The sequence below is a fragment of the Melanotaenia boesemani genome, chromosome 9 (genome assembly GCF_017639745.1).
Source record: "Melanotaenia boesemani isolate fMelBoe1 chromosome 9, fMelBoe1.pri, whole genome shotgun sequence".
NCBI classification, from domain to species: Eukaryota; Metazoa; Chordata; class Actinopteri; order Atheriniformes; family Melanotaeniidae; genus Melanotaenia; species Melanotaenia boesemani.
The window spans coordinates 10,078,869-10,098,367 of NC_055690.1; the positions used below are offsets into that span (position 1 = coordinate 10,078,869).

The following is a 19,499-nucleotide window of genomic DNA, read 5'->3' on the forward strand; positions in this document are numbered from 1 at the left end:
TACTACCACCTCTACCTTAACTAGCTAGCTTAGCTAACTAAACCGACATCTATCCGTCACCCTTTAAAGTCCTCATAGGTAATATAATATATAATATACAATATAGAATGTCTCTGTTTTAGCTAAACAGTATCTACATTCAAAAGCATTACTCATCTTTCACGGTTTGTTTGGAAGGAACTTTCTAAAGTTTTATGCCTCTTGACTGGTTTGCTGAACTTGTCTGAAGATATGAGTCACACTAAAGATAGCCTGTCTCTGTTCACACAGTGTTTGTTTGCTGCCTTAGCTTCACTAAGTATACACACACACACACACACACACACGCACGCACGCACACACACACACACACAGGCTTTTGTTTAGCACCTGTTTTCTTATTGCAACAAATATGTTATTGCTGCACACACACACACAGACATATATATATATATATAAAGCTACAAACCAATCCTCACAAACCTGCAGTGTTTAGTTTTAAGTATTTTAACACCTTTAAAAATTTTAAACAAATTACTACTATATTGTGGTCAGAGATTTTCTTACAGCTACGTAACACATAAAAACAATATGAAAGTTGTAAAAGAAAAAAAGAAAGGTTCAACATTTATTTATTTTTGTTTTCATTTAATTTCAATTTATTTATTTATTTCACACATGGCTATGCACAACATCAAATTATAACAGAACAACAACAACAAAACACTTCATGTTGCACCACCATGACAGAAAAGGAGCAGGAAGAAGTTAAACTTATAATACCCGCCCCTATCTTAAACAAAAACTCACATATAAATGTTCTGTCAGCTATATAGATGACAATCAACAAATCAATACTGAAAAATTCTTAACATACACATTACAATCTACACAATTTCCATCATTCAAGTTCATACAAACTTTTTATTTTATTTTATTATTTTTATACATAGTTTTAAACTGAAAGATATTTACACACATCTTTAATTTAATGTGTAACGAATTCCACAATTTGACACCATATATTGAAATACACATCTGTTTTAAAGTAGTCCTTGCAAAATGGTGTTTAAAATGAAATTTTCTTCCATTCTCCTGGTCTTCTGAAATAAAAACAAACAACTTCTGCAAACTTTCCGGTAATACTTTGCTTCTTGTCTTATGCATATCTAATAATGTTTGTAACTCATCTTTAAGTTTCATAAGTCTTGACTTCATTAACAGTTTGTTGGTACTTTCAGTTTTTCTTGTACAAAACAAAAGGAAAACTGCTTTATTTTAATCAAAAATACTTTTCCTTTATAATTAAAAATGCTGGACTGCATCATGTGGTGATATAACTTAATATTTGAGCGTGCAGCACTTGATGGCAGAAACTACAGACATTTCAAAACACACACCCAGGAATTTGCTTCAGTGTCACAAAGTTGGCTGTGGAGCTGAACTGTTGGCTTTGTACCAGATCAGGTTGCTGGTGACTTTATTTGTAAACCAGTGATGGGCAGGTTGAGATGATCCTGGGTGTGAGCAACCATTACAGTCTACCAGTTAAGGTAAAGTCAGATGACGTTCCTCATGACAATGTAGGTCATCCCATGTTCTCAACCAATCTCTATTTTCTAAACTTTGTGGTGGCACAATTGCAACACAATCCTGTCCTGCTTTGTCAATGTCCCAGGAAGCAATCGCATTGTTTTGCTCATTTTCCTCAAGTAGGTGACATCGGGTTTGACTCTGCTTTCATTGTTCCATACAGTCTCTTTAACCGTATCCTGAATCCATGCTGATTGGAGATTTTTCTTGAGGATATTTCTTGAAAAACTGAAAAGTCATTGTTGTGAAAAAAAGCTTGGTCTTCTGCATTCAGTACAACAGCCAAGTCAGCCTGCATGCTGTGACAGTCCCTGTGAGCATTTTCCCATTTTTTTGCTTTTTGTTGCAGGAGGAAGCAGCGTGAAGCGTGCTCGACCCAGCCCGGCAGACAGCGCGAGCACTGCAGTGTGTCCTTGTTGCAGAGACTCCAGATAAGAAACAGCTGGTTGGAGAACAAGACTGAATGCTGTTGTTGGTTTTTTTCTACCTACGAGGCATAGGTTTGCCTTTCATTGTTTAACAGTAGGTGCAATCCTTCCTTTTCTGCAGAAGCAACTGTGAAGTGATGCAGGGATGTTTTCAAAAGCACGATCAGTTGCTGCTTCTTCTCTTATACAAGCTTGTAGCTGTCCACTGTTGAATTTAGGAGCATGTTCTCTACTTGCAACTGTGTTTTTTTCTTGCGGCGTGCTGTTGAAGCGCTCACTCAGCAGGACATTTTCATTTGACAACAGGGTGACGTTGTCGAGTGTGGCATTTAAGAGCAAGCTCAGCTGGTAGTTCTCATTTAGGGTTATGGTAAAGTTTTTATAGCTAGAGTTTAAAAGCTGCCTCAGCTGTCGATTGTTGTTCCTTATAGACAACATTTCCTCTGTGATTTGATGAAATTCTGTTTTGAGGCTTTTGTTTTCCATCACAGCAGGTAACAAACAGAGAGAATGCAGATTACACCAGAAAAAAGTAAACCTGATGACATGATCAGAATCCATGCTTGGACAATCTTCATGCAGCCAGTCGTTTCTCCTTCTGTTGCATCTTGACTTGTTGAGCCTTCATCGATTAAACTAAGAAGACATAGACGAAAGGGAAAATGAAAAGGGGATAGATGTTATTTTCACATCTTAATCACTTTACTGTTACTTTGACTGACTGTTAATTTTCCTTTCTGAACCTTTTCATTTCCATCATAAGACTCAATAGCAAATAAGTATTTAATCTTTAAACACACGTTCAGGACCTGATGAGTGCACCCATCTTCAAATTAATATAAAAAAATATACACTGTGCCATTTCTTATTTAACAAGAAGTTTGTGAGAAATTAAATCCAGACTTTTTCCACACAAATTCAGAAGGAGAGTCATGTGCTACTAATAAAATGCACTTTGTTGACTGATCATCAACAGGCGTGAGCACCTTCATAAAGGCTGATATTTTGGCAGTGTGATGACTGGAGCATTCAAGTGTGTTAACCCTTTAACACCATGAGTATTATGTTTGATACATGCTGTTGTACTGCATCGTTGTGTGATTAAAAAAAGACAAAAACTTTGCTCCAAGTTCTGTTGTATAGATGGATTTTGTGGCTGTTTTGTGTGTTGTGACATCTTATGGTGATGCCATTACTGAGGACCAGTCCTAATTACCTGTATCTGTCGCCATGAATATAAGTGGTCTACAGCTATTGATATGGATATCTTATTTGGAGATCTGAAAGTTATGCTTTTTTTCACATTAGTCAGACATTAATGTAAGTTATGACACCTGAGAGAAGCTGAATTTAATAACTAAAAATCCACATTGGAATATAAAATGCAAATCTTGTTATAATAAGTGATCAACAGCTGGTTAAGGAACAGTTTCATACTAGTGCACCCTGAAGAAGGTGGGAACTTTATCTCGTATTCTATTGGCTGGGGGATATTTGACAAACAGCTCATTTAGCAACCCAAGAGAGAGGGAAAAACATCCAAGAGCAGAAGTTTTGAGAGAGCAGAGAACGTGTCTGAGTGTGAGGAAAAGAGATTTAAACCTGCAACACAAAACTTGAGAAGAGGAGCAGAGTTTTGAAAGGAAGAACGATATATTTGAGAGCAAAAAAAGACTTTTTGAGTATGAGAGCAGAGTTTTGAGAGAGAGCAAAACAAGAAAACAAACAAACAGACCCCACCCCTTGTGTGTGTCAAGGGGTGGGGTCTGTATTAACTACTAAAACCAGTAAACACTAACACCTTCCTACAAATATGCACTAAGGAGCTACTAAACTAATCATTTGATCGTGTATAAAGCAGTGTATATAGAAGTGTTTTTAAACAACAATCATAATTAAAGCCAAGCTCTACTTCTAACCACATATTTCCCTCACCGTGAGGACCCTGGTCTCATAACAGGACAATAGTCATGTACCAAGTTCCAACAGTGAGCGAGTTTACAGTCAGAAACAATTACAAGCTGGTGAAAACGGCTGCTACAAGCCCAGCAGCTTTCTGGGTCACACTGATCTGCAAAACTGCTAAAGATTTTCCACCAAACAGTTTAATTCTGAGAACAGAAAGCAAAGTGGTGAATATTTCTGTTTTTAACTGTATGCTTTTGATTACCTCTCGTATTTCTCTCAGTTTTCCGCTTTTCTTCCTCTCTGTCCTCATTTGTGCTGCTAAGCAAAAGTCAAAAATAAGAATGAAACACAGAATTCATAATCTTATAAAAGTATTTATTTATCCATGTCATCATTACTCCAATACAATGATGGTTTGCTGTGAATATAGTCAAGTAACCCGAAGGTTTTGTTAGAAATAATGAAAATACAGGCTTCTCTTCTCCTTCTAAGTAGCAATAAGACAAAGTCTCTAAACAATATAAAATTGCCACTGTCTATGAAACACACTGATCTAAAAGCCTCTTGTGTTTACTGTCTAACATTTAGAGCTAAAATTAATTTCTTTTATCTAAATATAAACTAAACCTTAAAAAATTATTTCCATTCCATAACTGCTGGCCAAATTGCACCAAATGACAAATGCACATTCACATTTATATCTAAAAACATTTTCTAAAATGTTTTTAAAAATGGCCAAACTAAAAACCCATTTTATAAATTTTTAGTGTTCATATAGGAAAACTATTTTTTTAAGTAAGCCCAAGCAGTGAATAGTTTAAAGATATTTTACATTTGATCTTCAGTGGAAAAAGCATTTAAAACAGCCAGAGACGCATCATACAAGGTAACAGAGAAACAGTGACTCAGACTTTCTAAGATGCGAATAACCTCCTAATGCAGCACATAATGAGAACGAAATTCAAAACAAACATATTTTTCGTTAATTTTTGTCTTTTTTAAATACAAGTTAGACATGAGTTTAGCGCATTTTTACACATCCAGAGTCAGAAATCCTACTTTACCAGGTTCAAATTTCTCCTGCTTCGTATACATAGTCCATATTTTATTAAAACGTATGTAAAACATTTGTCATCTTTTTGTGATCTATTTTTATCCTTCAATGACGACGGGTCAGACAGGCAATGGTTTCTGAACCCCACGGTGCAGACACAGAGCAACCAAAAGACAGAGGGTGGTCAAATAAAGAGATTTAATAAGGACTTGAGCTGAACAGTTCAGTCCACGTTCAAGATCCGTTGACCACGGTGGTTGGCTGCTGACTGAACGGGAGGACGGGCAGGCAGAGCGGGTCATGAAGTTAGTAGGAGCCGGGAGACGAGGGAGTGGATCGGAGCAGGGGAAAACAATCCAGGAGTTTGGCAAGGCAGACAGGACTGACAGGATCCAAGGCACGAGTCTAGACACAAGACAGAAGTTATCAAACATGAACTGAATCAAGCTGAGAACTAGCGCGGCTACGATATACCAGATGAGTAACTGGACGATCCGGCGAGGAATGTAGAAAGGTCCGGTGTTTAAGTACTGTGGTGGTTTGATTGGTGGATGAGGTCCTGGTGTGGAGATCAGCCCAGGTGAGGTGATTGCTGCCTTGGTCGCTCCCCTGGTCAGGAACAGACATGACACACAAGACAGACAGAGGGAGCCAGAGGGTAATCCAGGGAAACACACACACAGGGGAGACAGACAGGAACCCTAACATGATTATTCACCAATGGAAACTAAATGGTTGCAGTAAAAACAATCCATTGATGTTAAATACAAAATAAACGGAAATATTAAAAAATAATTTAATTAAATTAGCTCAATACACACACACACACACACACACACACACACACACACACACACACACATCGTGTCCTCTACCAGAGTCTTCTCTTCTGGGTGGAGATATCTTATGTTTCTCAGGTTTCTATTGGAGCCACTTCTCCAGTGTGGGGGACACGGTCCCCAGTGCTTCCGGGCTTTCTACAGCTCTTCCTTAAATCCTTGGTATTTCTCTAGTTTCTCGTGTTTATTGGGAATGGTAAGATAGATAGATAGATAGATAGATAGATAGATAGATAGATAGATAGATAGATAGATAGATAGATAGATAGATAGATAGATAGATAGATAGATAGATAGATACACACACGCACATACACAGATATCAGCATGTAACATTTAAACTCCACCCAAATGTTTGTTTGCTTTTTGTAGAAGGAATATTTTATTTAATTGTTTTAGTTATTTGTTCATTCATTTCGATTTTTAATTGTTCCTTTTATTCAATTAATCAACTAGTTGGTGGCCAAAGCTTGTCTGATAACCAACTAAACTTGATTGTGACATTGAAACAGTCTAAATGTGGCATTCTAAAAATTGTGCTACAATAATTAATATAAAAATGTGAACAAATCACTATGCACAGATAAGAAAAACTGCATTGCCAAATTTATAGATTTTTATATTTTTTATACTCTCCCTACCACTCCATGAACGTTACTGGTACTCGCATCTGTACTTTCCAACAGTCCGTGAAGACATCATTCTTCTAAGCAGTGTGCGGCAGCCGTACAGTACGTGTGTTTACCAAACTCATCTTAAAACACAACTATAGTGAAGAAAAATGTGTCAGCTTGTACACACTATATACGTGTATAAAGGATTTTATTTTACATCTTGTGTCAGACCTACGAAGTGTGAGAATTTGACAGCACTTAGTCTGCAGAGAAAACATCTGCGGAATAAAAACCAAAACCAAATTGAATTGTTGTGGATGTTGGTTTGTCGCGATGAATTCTGGGCATTCTTGCTCTGCCCTTTGTGGTCCTCCCAAACTTCTCGCAGCTGCATCAAGTTAAAATACATCTATATAACTGTGCCGGAAATATCATGTTAACAAATAAAATCTTATAACTCCTAAAAAAAAAAAAGAAAAAAAAATTAACAGAAATAAAACTGGTAGGGTTCATGTTCAATGTCACAAACTGCAAAGTGAATAAAAGTTTGAGCATAGCACAAAAAAATAACTAAATTTATGTTTGGTTGATATTGTTGAATGCAACACTTTGTTTTACTAAAGGGGAAGAAATAATAATAATCAATAAAAAAACAACAAGAAAAAAAATACAAACAAAAAAATTAAAACAGTCCTGCATGGTCTCTCTCTCTCTCCCTCTCTCTCTCTCTCTCTCTCTCTCTCTATATATATATATATATATATATATATATATATATATATATATATATATATATATATAATGTCCACTTAAGTGACTATTTCCAAATATACCATCTTTTAACTGGGTGTCATTTTAACTTTTTTCATACCCATTAGCTAAGGAGGGATTTTTATTTTGAAAATCCTTACCGGAAAACCGTTGTTGTCCCCTTGTGAACTTGACACCGGTAGCTCTTTCACTGCCTCCATTCATTTCATTCGCGCATAGTCGCATCCGAGCAGCGAGCCCTCCCCTCCTATTTCTCTCCGCCTGGAAAGATGGCTGCTCCGGCGGTGTTGAGAATCTCCGGCCCGCCGCTGTGTCCGAGCTTCGCGGAGGTCTGTTCGTTTTTGGAGCGATACGGACCTGCGCTGGATCTTCCTGAGATGACTTTCCCGCAGATGGAAAGGTATCTACGGGATACAACGACAGGTGAGAAATTGGTGGTGACGGTGGTCGTGTAAATTGGTAGTGGTGGATCGAAGAAGTGGCATTGAAAGCTGCGACACTTCAAAACCGATGGAAGGGGGCAATACTACCAACACCAGAACCGTGATGATGTATTATGAAAAATATTGTGTGTTGTGTGATCCAACAGGCCAGCATCACACTCGGCGTCTAGGCAGTTAACTGAAACGTTATTTAACCGATGGTGTGTTTTTTTTTTTTTTTTTTTTTTTTTTTTTTTTTCCTTTTTTTTTGGCCTGATTCAAAGCCTGTTTTCCTAAACGGGCTGCCAGTTTTCGTCCAAGTTCCAGAGGAAGCATTTGGGTGATGGGAAGACATAGGCTTGCTAACATGAAGCTAGCCCTCCTCTACATTTCACACACTTGAGGCTCTGTTGTGTTAAAGTTTCTGTAAACGGATAGAGACGGGAGTATAAGATTTGATGCAATTTCCCGCTTAATACTTTGTATTAAATGACAAATAATCGATAATGTTACTAGGGCTGCTATTGATCTTTTAAACTTAATGTGGGAGCCATGATGCAGCTCTGCTGAGTGACCACACACACACAGCCAACCGGTTAGCTCCGGAGTGTTGTCAGGTGTAATTTTTCACTGGCCTTGCCTCACAGGCAGCCGTGGGAATGACACCAATGTTCTTGGTGTTACGCTTTTTAGACAAGTGGTGACGAGCATTAAATAGTTTTTCGGTCGGTATTTCGCACAGCTGTCAAAACTGTGCAAGAGATGTTCGCTGAAAACACTGGATGTTTATTGGCAGAGGTAGAGTGGCAGTCAAAGTTACGCATGCGCAGTATGATTCGATTAGCTGCTGGCTAACCCACTAGCTTTAAAGATTCCGTCAAGTTTTTTTTTTTTGTCAAATTACGTCTCATAGACTTAAAACTGGTTCACCACATAATATTTTTTTATTTGCAAATTGACATTTTAGAGTTTTACCTGCTTCTAGCAAACTGATTCAACATGTCTTTCCACTTAGCGAGCTAATTTATTTATAATTTGGCATCGATTGTTCATAATAAGCTCCCAGTATAAGGTTAAACATAATAACTAATGTGTTTACTGTTTACTGATTATAGGGATTTCCAGACATTTTGTCGGGCGTAATTGACGTAGTTTTCGGTTCGTAAGCTTTGTTGATAATGTGAGAAGGCATGTTTTAGTTCAGCACCAATAGAGAAACTGGAATTTCCTGCAGATTCAAAGGTTCCCCAATGGCCTCACGTTAGACCACCCATAGAGCTCTTTATAAACAGTTTCTTTTCAAGAATGTTTTTTAAGCAGTTGCACTACTGTGTCTACGTTTGTCATTGTGTAACTGAGCATAAAATATCAGATTTTATAGTTTCATGTTTAGTTTTTTTTTTCTTTTTACAAAATTGTCCCATTAAAACGTAGCTCATAACTACTGTTGTCAGATAAATTAATTTAAACTTGTCGTTTCTCTCTGAGGTGTAGTGGAGGAGAAGAAAATTTTTGAAAAATAAAGCACTTGGGTAAATTTACTTAGTTACATGTCACCACTAATAACTGCAGAGATCTTTTTTCTTGTAAACAAGATGTCATAACTTTTTTTCTTTTTGAATAATCCAGCACATTAATTCTCACAGGCAGTTTAACATCTCATTTAGTCTTAAATTACTTAATAAATCTAGATATTCTAAGCTGTGGTAACATTTCTGAGCAAATCTGTAATCATGACCTTTTGAGTATTCATGCTATCAAACTAATGGTACAATGAGACAAATTTATTGAAGAGATAAACTATGTGCCTTACAAAAATGCAAATTTTATCCATCTGCTTTGCTACATTCAACTCGGACAGAAATAACCTCTTCAGTCTGCTAAAATGAGGAGGTAAAGACAGGCCCAGCTGTAAGAAAAACATCAATGCAAAGAGCTTTGACGCTTCATTAGTTCGCTTAGTTCAAACGCTCTTCAATGGGGTGACTGTGACATCTGAAAGTTAACATTTCTTAGCACTGTGTGTGTTTTCTAGTCCCTAAACCTCTTGTGGAGCTCCATGTGAAGCTGCTGAGAAAACTTGGGAGGTCCGTGACTACTGACCGCTGGGAAAAATACCTGGCTAAGGTGAGGAGTTTTGTTTGTTCCTCCATATGATGTGAGTAAAGTCTAACTTGCTTGTTATGAGACAGCAGTTTAGTGCTCAAGTGCTATATCTGTTATGTTGTCACACAGTTGTATTATTTACCTGTTCAGGAAAAATGAGGTGTTATTTAGTTGTTAAGGGATTCATTACAGGAAGCTTCAACCTTTTTACTTTATCCTGTTTTTGTTCTGTAGGTTTGCCAGGAGCTGAACAGTACATGGGCATGGGAGCTTGAACAGAAAGGTTATCAGGAGATGTCTATGGAGTGCAAGTCAAGCATCCTGAAAGTATGACATGCCATTTTTAACTCTGAACTGTAAATAATCTCCAGTCAGTGCAGCAATTTACATTTACTCTTCTTCTCTTCCTACACATTTCTGTTGTCACCTCTTCAGTATCTCTGTGAGTGTCAGTTTGATGACAACCTCAAGTTCAAAATGGTGGTAAATGATGAGGATCCAGAGAAGATGCGTCTGCAGCCTATTGGTCGGGACCGGCAGGGACTGATATATTGGCTTCAGTTGGACCAGGAGCAGAACATCCGGCTGTACACCGAGGAGCAGGATGATCTGGATGGATCCACCTGGAAGTGCATCGTCAGGTAGGTCTTGTCATACTCTGGGCAGGTGCAGGTCTCAACTGCTCCTGCAAAAGATGTTTAACAGCAAACTTCTGGTAGCTATTGCTCTAAATCACAAATTTAAATTCTTTGTCTGCTCATTGTCTCATCAAACTCTTTCTTTTCAGGACTCGTAATGACCTAGCTGAAGCTCTGGAACTACTGAAGGCTCAGGTTGAACCAAAGCAAAAGGACCAGGACCAGGACCAGAACCAGGCTGGACCCAGAAGTGCAAGCCCTGCAGGAAAAGAGATAGGTATGTTGGACAGATGAACAGATGCTTCTCTGGTTCTGAAACTTTTCCAATAAGAAAACTTAAATCCCACCAAACTACAAACTTCTAGTAAAGAAGACACAAGATGAGCTACATTTTAGTAAAAAGGCAATTTAAAATCCAAGGTTGTTTGTTTGAAAAGGACTGAATTAAAATGTTGGTGTTTTGGTTATAATTTACAGGGGAGGAGGTCACTGGAGTCAGCAGCACCAAACTTTATAAAACTACAGAGGATGAAGCTGACAGTAAAAATGCTGACGCTGTTAAGGAAGAGAAGCCCATAAAACAAGGTATTCACGTTTTCTTACGTTTAAAGAAAAACAAAAACCTGGCAGATGATAGAATCTGATCATCAGTCAACAGTGAAGGTCTGACAGGAAATCAGAGGAGAGGAAAAGTGGGATCCTCATCCATACTGAAATTACAGACTTTGTACTTAATGGTTGATGCCTGAAACCCTCAAAACACACACCTTTTTAGTCTTTAACCTTCTGAGAAGGCAAAATTTCCAAATTTCTCTTTCAACCTCTATTTGAAGAGAGCTCCCTTTCCAGGGGGCAGCGTGAGATACATGCAATTCTGTTATGTAGCATACCAAAATCACTGTGAGAAACTCAGCAAAAAGATTCCACCAAACATTGGCATCCAAATTAAACACAATTCAAACCCTAAGCAATTATATGGGAATGTAACAAAGACATGAGAACAGCACTGTCCACTCCAGGGCTTCTAAATTTCCTTAGATATTTACCTGCTAACACTTCGATTAAAACATCTGTAAAACTGCCTAGGTTCACTTTTTTAAGTTTTACGTTTGCACATATCCTCATCAGACATTACTTTACTAAATCCTAGATGAACTGGGCTGCTTTCTTGGGCTGTGATGTGGTTTTCTTTTAGGAGGAGATGATCATGTACATTTTGTACTGTGTTCCAGGTGAATTTACTCTGCACAATAACACATATCTTGTTTCTGACACTTCCATCATACATACAGCCACCGTTGTTATGGAAATACACTTATTTTATTTTATGTATGTCATTCTGGACAGGAGACAGAAAAAATAACCCTTGAGGTTAAACCATTTTTATCTGCTCATATCCCTTTCTTGTTTTCTAGAGGTCTGATTGTTTGGTCCTGTTTGTTTTGCAGCGGTGAAGCAGGAGCAGACGCGGCCCTTTCAACAGGAAAATAATGAATCTGAGGTGAAAGAAGAAAAAACAGACCACATGTTGTCTGCCTTCGATAACCGCGTGAGCACGATCACCACAATTAAATCAGAACCGAGGGATACCGGTGCACCCCAAAACGCTGTGTCTGTCGTCATGGCACCACATGTGACTTTGACAAACATTAACAAGGAAGAGGAAGCGGAGCGGGCAGTTGTCAGGAGCAACCAGCAGGCCAAGATCCCCCTGAAGAAGAGGGATCTTAAGCTTGCAGATAGTTTTCACAGCAACCACCTGAGCAACAGTAACAGCAGCAGTATCATTGTTTGTAACCCTTCAGTGATCCAGAGTAAAGATGGCCAAGGAAGAAATGGGAAGTTACTCAACTCGTTAACATCTACAGGTAGTCCAGCTGTTTCGCAGCAGCAGCAGCAGCAGCTGGTGGTCACGGCGTCAAGCCAAGAACCGACCAACGGGAGATCATCTCTCCTTCTGACCCACAAAGACAGTCAAAATGGCGTCATAGGGGTTATTGGTCAAGCTGGGGTTGTGGGTCATGTTGGGGTTATTCGCAGCCCATCTGAGCGTCTCAGAACCCCTGGTACTGAGCAGCAAGACCAAAATGGGCCGAGTTCAGAAACCAGTGGGGCTGTGGGGGAAGACAAGGAGGTGAGCCGGCAGTCTGTACTGGTGAGGAAGGGAGTTACTGAAGGGGAGAATGCACCAGCAGTCACCGCTCCCACTCCTCATTTAATGACTGAAACTCTGACACTGAGAATGAGAAATTCAACACTGACATTAAAACCTGATGAACTTTCCGAAGTTACAGAAAGAAAAGTCGATTCTGTCGGCTTGTCCTCACTGTCTCGGTCCACAAAGGAGCCCAACAGACAGTTTGTAGATGATCAGGATAAAAAGACAACAGAAGAGGAGTTTGACAAGAATACCAAGTATTGCAGTCATCAGCAGACGGACGATAATCTGAAAGAGATGAGAAAGGATTTAGACCAGGGTGCAGGTGGGTCAAATAAAAATGATCCAGAAAAGAGTCAAAGCACTTTAGGAAAAATGGATGAAGAATCAAACGATAGTGTTTCACTCCTTAAAGTAAATAAGCGGAATAAAAAGGACCATCGGGGAGAAGGGATCAATGGTGGGATGGCAGGCCAGGTTAGGGTGAAGGGTGCTGGATTTGGATCTAAGGAGAAGCAGGGCCCTTTAGAGGAAGCTTCCTCTGAGCTCCAGAAAGAAGGAATCAGGTTGAAGATCAAGATTCCTCCCCACCGTCGAAACAAGCTGAAGGGAAAAGGAGGAAAGGTGGAGGAGAAGGACAGAGAGCAGGAGGTGCAAGAGGAAGAGAGGACTCTGAGGAGGTCTGCAAGAATATGCAGGTATGTCTGGAATAAAATGCCAAAAATAGGAGAAGAACAATTAAATAAACTTTGTTTTTCATTTTCTGCTACATCTGCTTTGATTCTGACCATGAATTTATTCCATCTACACCTTTTTTTTTTTCTTGAAGATCATCTGCTTTGCCAACCTGCAGGCCAAGCTCGAAGGCAGCTGAAAGCCAGAAAAAGAAAACACAAAGAAAACAGGTGCTACCTTCCAGAACGAAGGAAGAGGAGGAGAAAGAGGAGGAAGAAGAGGAGCAAAGCTCGACTGCAAAGAAAGACAGAAAAGCTGAATCTACTGGAAAAATGAGGAAAAGAAGGGTAAGGAGTTTCTAAACGTGTACTCATCGACAGTAAACACATTTTGTTTTTATTTTTCATGTAATTTCTCTTTTTGTTTTTCATTTTTTCTCTTGCAGGGTAAACGGAGGCACGGATGTCCCCGATGGTCCAACATTCGCACAAAGCGACGCAAACTGAACGAGGGAGAGGAGGTGGAGGATAGGAAACGAGGTGAGGAAGAAGGTGATGGAGGGAGCGACTCGGAGGAAGAATCTTGTAAATCAGAGGAGATTCCCAGCGAGGACGCCTGCAGTCACTGCGGCCTGCCCAACCACCCCGAACTGGTGAGTGGTCATGTCTGTGTAATAAAACCACAGATATAAATGTATTGGGGTGCTTTTGTTGTGGCTCGATAAAAGATGTTAGAACACTTATTGATATTTTGGCAACGATACATCTCCAATTTTGAGGCAGTTTGGTAAACATCAAGGAAAATGTAAAGGAGTGGGGAATTGAACCACTGACCTTTTAACTGGAAATCACTGCCTTCTGAGTATGTGGAGGTCTTAAGTTTGAGACTTCATCCTGTTTCACCATGATGGTGCTTCTGTGCACAAAGATGCTCCATTTGACACTGATGTGCTTGTATTTCTGTGTTGTTTCATTTCTTTCACTTTGAAGTTGTGTAACTGAGTTGTGGGTAAATAGTGCTGCTTTAATAGCTCAGCTTTTGGTGGAAAGATAAGAAAAATTTAACTTTTTTAAACTTATTGGAGTTTGTACTTTGTGGGCTGCTTTAGCAACATGGTGGAGCAACAAGGAGGGGACCGTGCTGTGTTATTTAAAGACACTGTATTGCCAGAAGTATTCACTCACCCATCCAGATAATTAAAATCGGGTGTTCCAATCACTTCCTTGGCCACAGGTGTATATAGATCAAGCACTGAGGCATGCAGCCTGTTTCTACAAACATTTGTGAAGGAATGCGTCACTCTCAGGCATGGTGCTGTGATAGGATGTCACCTGTGCAACAAATCAAGCCGTGAAATTTCCTCACTCCTCAATATTCCACAGTCAACTGTCAGTGGTATCATAACAAAGTGGAAGTGATTGGGAACGAAAGCAACTCAGCCACGAAGTGGTAGCTTCATGAAATGACTGAGTGGGGTTGGAGGATGCTGAGGCACAAAGTGCATGAAGGTCGGCAACTTTCTGCAGTCGATTGCTACAGACCTCCATACTCCATGTCACCTTCAGATCAGCTCAAGAACTGAGCGAATAGAGCTTCATGGATTGGGTTTCCATGACCGAGCAGCTGCATTCAAGTCATACATCACAAAAAGCAATGCTAAGCATCGGATGCAGTGGTGTAGAGAACGCCGCCACTGGACTCTGGATCAGCGGAGATGTGTTCTCTGGAGTGATGAATCTTCTAATGGAAGAGTCTGGATATGGCGGTTGCCAGGACAACAGTACTAGTCTGACTGCATTGTAAGAAGTGTAAAGTTTGGTGGACGGGGGATTATGGTTTGGGGTTGTTTTTCATGAGCTGGGCTTGGACCCTTAGTTCCAATGAAAGGAACTCTTGAGTGCTTCAGTATACCAAAAGATTTTGGACAATTCCATGCTTCCAACTTTGTGGGAACAGTTTGGGAATGACCCTTTCCTGTTCCAACATGGCTGTGCAGCCGTGCACAAAGCAAGGTCCATAGCGACATGGATGAGCAAGTTTAGTGTGGATGAACTTGAGTCCTTACATCAACCTTTGGGATGAATTAGAGCGGAGGCTGAGAGCCAGGCCTTTTCGTCCAGCATCAGTGTCTGACCTCTCAAAAGCGCTTCTGGAGAAATGGTAAAAAATTCCTATAAACACTTCTAAACCTTGTGGAAAGCCTTTCCAGAAAAGCTGAAGCTGTTATAGCTGCAAAGGGTGGGCCAACGTCATATTTAACTCCATTTGATTAAGAATGGGATGTCTATTAAGTTAATATGAGAGTCAAAGCAGGTTAGCCGATACTTTTGGCAATATAGCGTAGCTTGTTCTGAGTTAAGGAAATCACAATGATTCTACATTTTATATGATTCTACACTAATTAAAACATGTTATAGATGTCATATTGCTGTATTTTGTCAATAGATTTCTCTCATTAATGGAAATTGGATCTTTAAAGCAGCGGGTAAATGATTGGGGGTTTGGTGATATCTGCAGGACGTGAGCCTGTTGGACTAATTAAGAAAAACATTTGGCTTCACAGACTTTATAAGATCCCTTTTTGAAATATAAGAATTTTTTTATTTGACTGACAATATTCTACAGCTCCTGATTATGTCATTTCAGTGTTTATATTACTAGATGTCAAAATTAGTGACAGTACTTCATGTTATTAGAAAATAAAGATTTTTGTTCAAGTGTTTTACTTGATGATGTCACCAAATTCAAAATGTTAAAACTGTTAAGTCCTCGAGTGTCTTTCATTGTTCATTTACATTTTTTCTTGCATATAATATAATATAATATAATATAATATAATATAATATAATATAATATAATATAGTGTGTTTGTGTGTGTTTATCTTCAGATCCTGCTTTGTGACTCTTGTGATAGTGGTTACCACACTGCCTGTCTGCGACCGCCGCTCATGCTGATCCCAGACGGAGAGTGGTTCTGTCCGCCCTGCCAACATGTAAGCTGGATGTTTGTGGGCAGATAGAAAAGATTTATCCCTGATGTATAAAGATTGTGACTTTTCTTTTTTTTTTCATCAACTCAGGGATGTTTTCTTTTTCTCTTTTAACACCATATTTGTACAAGATTCAGCACAGTTTGAAATTTCCTACCTGTTTCAATCCAAAATCTATACACAAAGAATAAACAAATCAGATTAAAAAGTAAGCCATTAGCCTTTATTAGTTTTTAAATGATACATCTGATTGGGATGGATGTTTGGTTTTCTGCTTTCAGAAACTGTTGTGTGAGAAATTGGAAGAGCAGCTCCAGAATCTGGACAGTGCTCTGAAGAAGAAAGAGAGAGCAGAGAGAAGGTAACAGGGAAACAATACGATCAGCTTTTGTTAAAAACAAAACATATTATAAATCTAAAACTGTTCTGTTTCTGGTCTTTGCAGGAGGGAACGGTTGGTATATGTCGGGATCAGTGTGGAGAACATCATTCCTGTAAGTAAAACTTCCGCTTACCAAATGATTGTTGGTTTATAATGATATGTGTCTGCATAGCAGTCATGTTGTTTTTACATTTAGAAGTGTGAAATAATTTGGTTTTATTCACTTTAGCACATTCACCAAAACAGTCACAATGAGTCATTACGATAATGAACTGTGAGGTTTACAGCCATCAGTTGATAAAAGCAAATTTTCCAGAGGGTGGAAATCCCAGTTTACCCAGTCTGGAATTAATGAAAACCAAGTGCTGTTAGTTGTAAATAATTGTTTTGGCTTTCTCAGGAGGGAGACGAAGAGGAAGAGGAGAAGTCTGCAAAGAAGAAAGATCCTAAAAAGTGTAAAAATCTTGGGAGGAGATCAACCAGGACCAGGAAGCACATAAGCTACAGGTGAGTGAGTCTGGTGGTGGATAAAGAGGCTTTCTAGTGTGGACTCTTAAGGAATAATAAAAGTAAAAGTGTTGAATGAGTTTCTGTTCACATAAAAGATTTTCACAGACCAGGATTTTTCACATTTCAGTCCTACCATTACCTGTCTGTCTTACAGACATCTATCATTTAAAATGTTAAGAGATGGTTAAGACACAGTAAAACCAAAATGAAACACCTGATCGGTTGCAGGTTTGATGACTTTGACGATGCCATTGATGAGGCTATCGAGGAGGACTTCAGGGACATCTGTGATGGTGAGTGGGTAATTTAGGGTTTAAAGAAAAGAAGCAGATTTTACTGTAATGATAAGAGGAACTTAATAATTTGGAACAAAAAAATTTAAAATGTGTTTTAGATATTTGAAAAAAAAAAAATTTCTTTCAGACCTGATTATGCAGTTTAATAAGAATAATCATTCAAGTGTTAACTTTGACTGCTCTCACTTGGGTTGTGATACAGAGAGTGGGAAGGGTAAAGACATCAGTTCAGTCTTATCAGAGAGAGGAAAGGAGAGCCAGCGGCCAATCAGAAACCAGTCTCGAGCTGCCAGAAACAGGAAGAAGCGGAGACTGAACGACCTGGAGAGCGACAGCACGGCAGCTGAAAGCGAAGACGAGTTCATGCTCAGCAACAGGTCACACTCGGTTTTCCCTCAGAGTTCTCCACCCTTTCTTCTCTCTGCTCTCTGTTTATATATTTCTCTATGTCTCCTTCTTACAGCTCAGAGGATGAGGATTTTGGAGCATCAGGGGGAGATGATGACGAAGAGGAAGATGAAGATGTGGCCAGCAATGGGGGCAGCTGGGACAGAGGGACCCGCCCAAGACAGACATTGAGAGAAGTGCCCAAATACAAACGGAAGAGAACCCAACGCAGGGGCAGGAAACGGAGGCGGAGATGCTCCACCGAGGAAGAGGAGGAGGACAGTGAGGAAGAGATGGGTGAGTGGACAGAGAGGGAACACCTTTTTTTTTAAACTGCATTTTCAGAATTGATTGATATGGAAGAGGATTAGGGTCACTGTAGAAAAAAAAATAGAATTATGAGGAAAAAGTCAGAATTCTGACATTAATCTCACAACATACATTTATATATATATATATATATATATATATATATATATATAATGTATAACATGTCTCCAACATGTTACCCAGATCCCTTATAAATTGAGTTAACAATAACATCGCAGTTGCCTCTGTATTCACCACAGACTCAGATCAGTTCAGCAACATGACCGACAGTGATGCTGACAAAAAAAGGCGTGGTCTGAGGCGGGGTCAGCACCAGCAGGTCAACTACCGTGAGACATCAGAGTCATCCGACAACTCCACGGTCTCTGCCAGCAAAGACAAGGTGAAACCCCGCGGCAGACCACGCAAGGAGCATCTCTCCAGCGACTACAGTGACGGTTAGTGTCGGCTCCTTTATCTCCCAGGTCAATACATTCACTATAGTGAGAACAAGCAGCTGTAATTTGAGTTTTATCAAATCAAAGGATTAACTTGTTTTCTCTCTTCTCTCTTTTTAGTGTCGCCTTCCTCCAGAGACTCAGAGGAGGATGATTATGAAGATGAGGAGGAAGATGACCAGAGAAGGAGAGTGAACAGGAGGAGAATAGCAGAGGAATACCTCCGGAGAAGCAGAATAAGAGAAAAGCGGAGTAGATACGAAGATGAGGAGGATGAAGGGGAACGAGGGAGGCGGCGGAAAAAGACGCAAATGGAAAAGGCGGATAATAAAGACAAGAGGAGGAGATTAATGAGGATGGACAGGGATGAGGAGAATCTGGAGAAGATGGGTCGGGGGAGGAGGAGAGAGATCCTGTCGCAGCAGCGACGCAAACGTCTTGCTCAGATGTTGAAGAAACGGCGACCTTCCACAGACGAGGAGGATGAGGAAGAATCTGAAGACTCAGAATCATCATCAGAGGAGGATCGTCCCATCCGTAAAAGACTCAATCGCATTGACTCTGATGATGAAGAGGAAGATGACGAGGAGGAAGAGGATGGAAGACAGAAGATGACAACCAAAAAATCCTCAGTGGCGGAGACGAAGGCTGACAACAGAAATGACAGCGATGCTCAGGACAAGGGGAGGAGCTGTAGCATGTCTCCGTCAAACGGACATTGGACCTCCAGAGGCTCAACAAAGCCTGGGCCTGAGAGCCCCACAGTGCCCCTGGACAGTGCTTCCCCTGGCAGGCAGAGCAGGAACAATCCCCCCTTGTGTCTAGGCAAAGGGGAAGATGAGAGGGAGGACCAGTCGGACTCAGTATACTCTGTCCAGAACAGTCCGCAGTCATGATGGCTGTTTGTGTCAATAACACTTGCTTTTTTTTTGTTTTTCTTTTACCCACAGACCACCTTTTAAACTGGATATTCCTCTCCCCC

The 19,499-nt window shown here is 39.8% G+C and overlaps 1 protein-coding gene across 1 annotated transcript; it reads left to right on the plus strand.

Annotated features, from left to right (window-relative positions):
• The first annotated feature begins 7,363 nt into the window (after nucleotides 1-7,363).
• Nucleotides 7,364-19,499, plus strand: rsf1a (remodeling and spacing factor 1a). Its single transcript, XM_041994788.1, has 18 exons — nucleotides 7,364-7,609; nucleotides 9,644-9,735; nucleotides 9,949-10,041; nucleotides 10,150-10,355; nucleotides 10,502-10,629; nucleotides 10,830-10,937; nucleotides 11,801-13,208; nucleotides 13,340-13,532; nucleotides 13,631-13,837; nucleotides 16,074-16,178; nucleotides 16,457-16,536; nucleotides 16,621-16,669; nucleotides 16,958-17,064; nucleotides 17,296-17,360; nucleotides 17,566-17,740; nucleotides 17,827-18,047; nucleotides 18,320-18,517; nucleotides 18,638-19,499. Exons 1-18 carry the CDS (start codon nucleotides 7,456-7,458, stop codon nucleotides 19,411-19,413), a joined length of 4,365 nt encoding a protein of 1,454 aa, XP_041850722.1. The 5' UTR covers nucleotides 7,364-7,455; the 3' UTR covers nucleotides 19,414-19,499.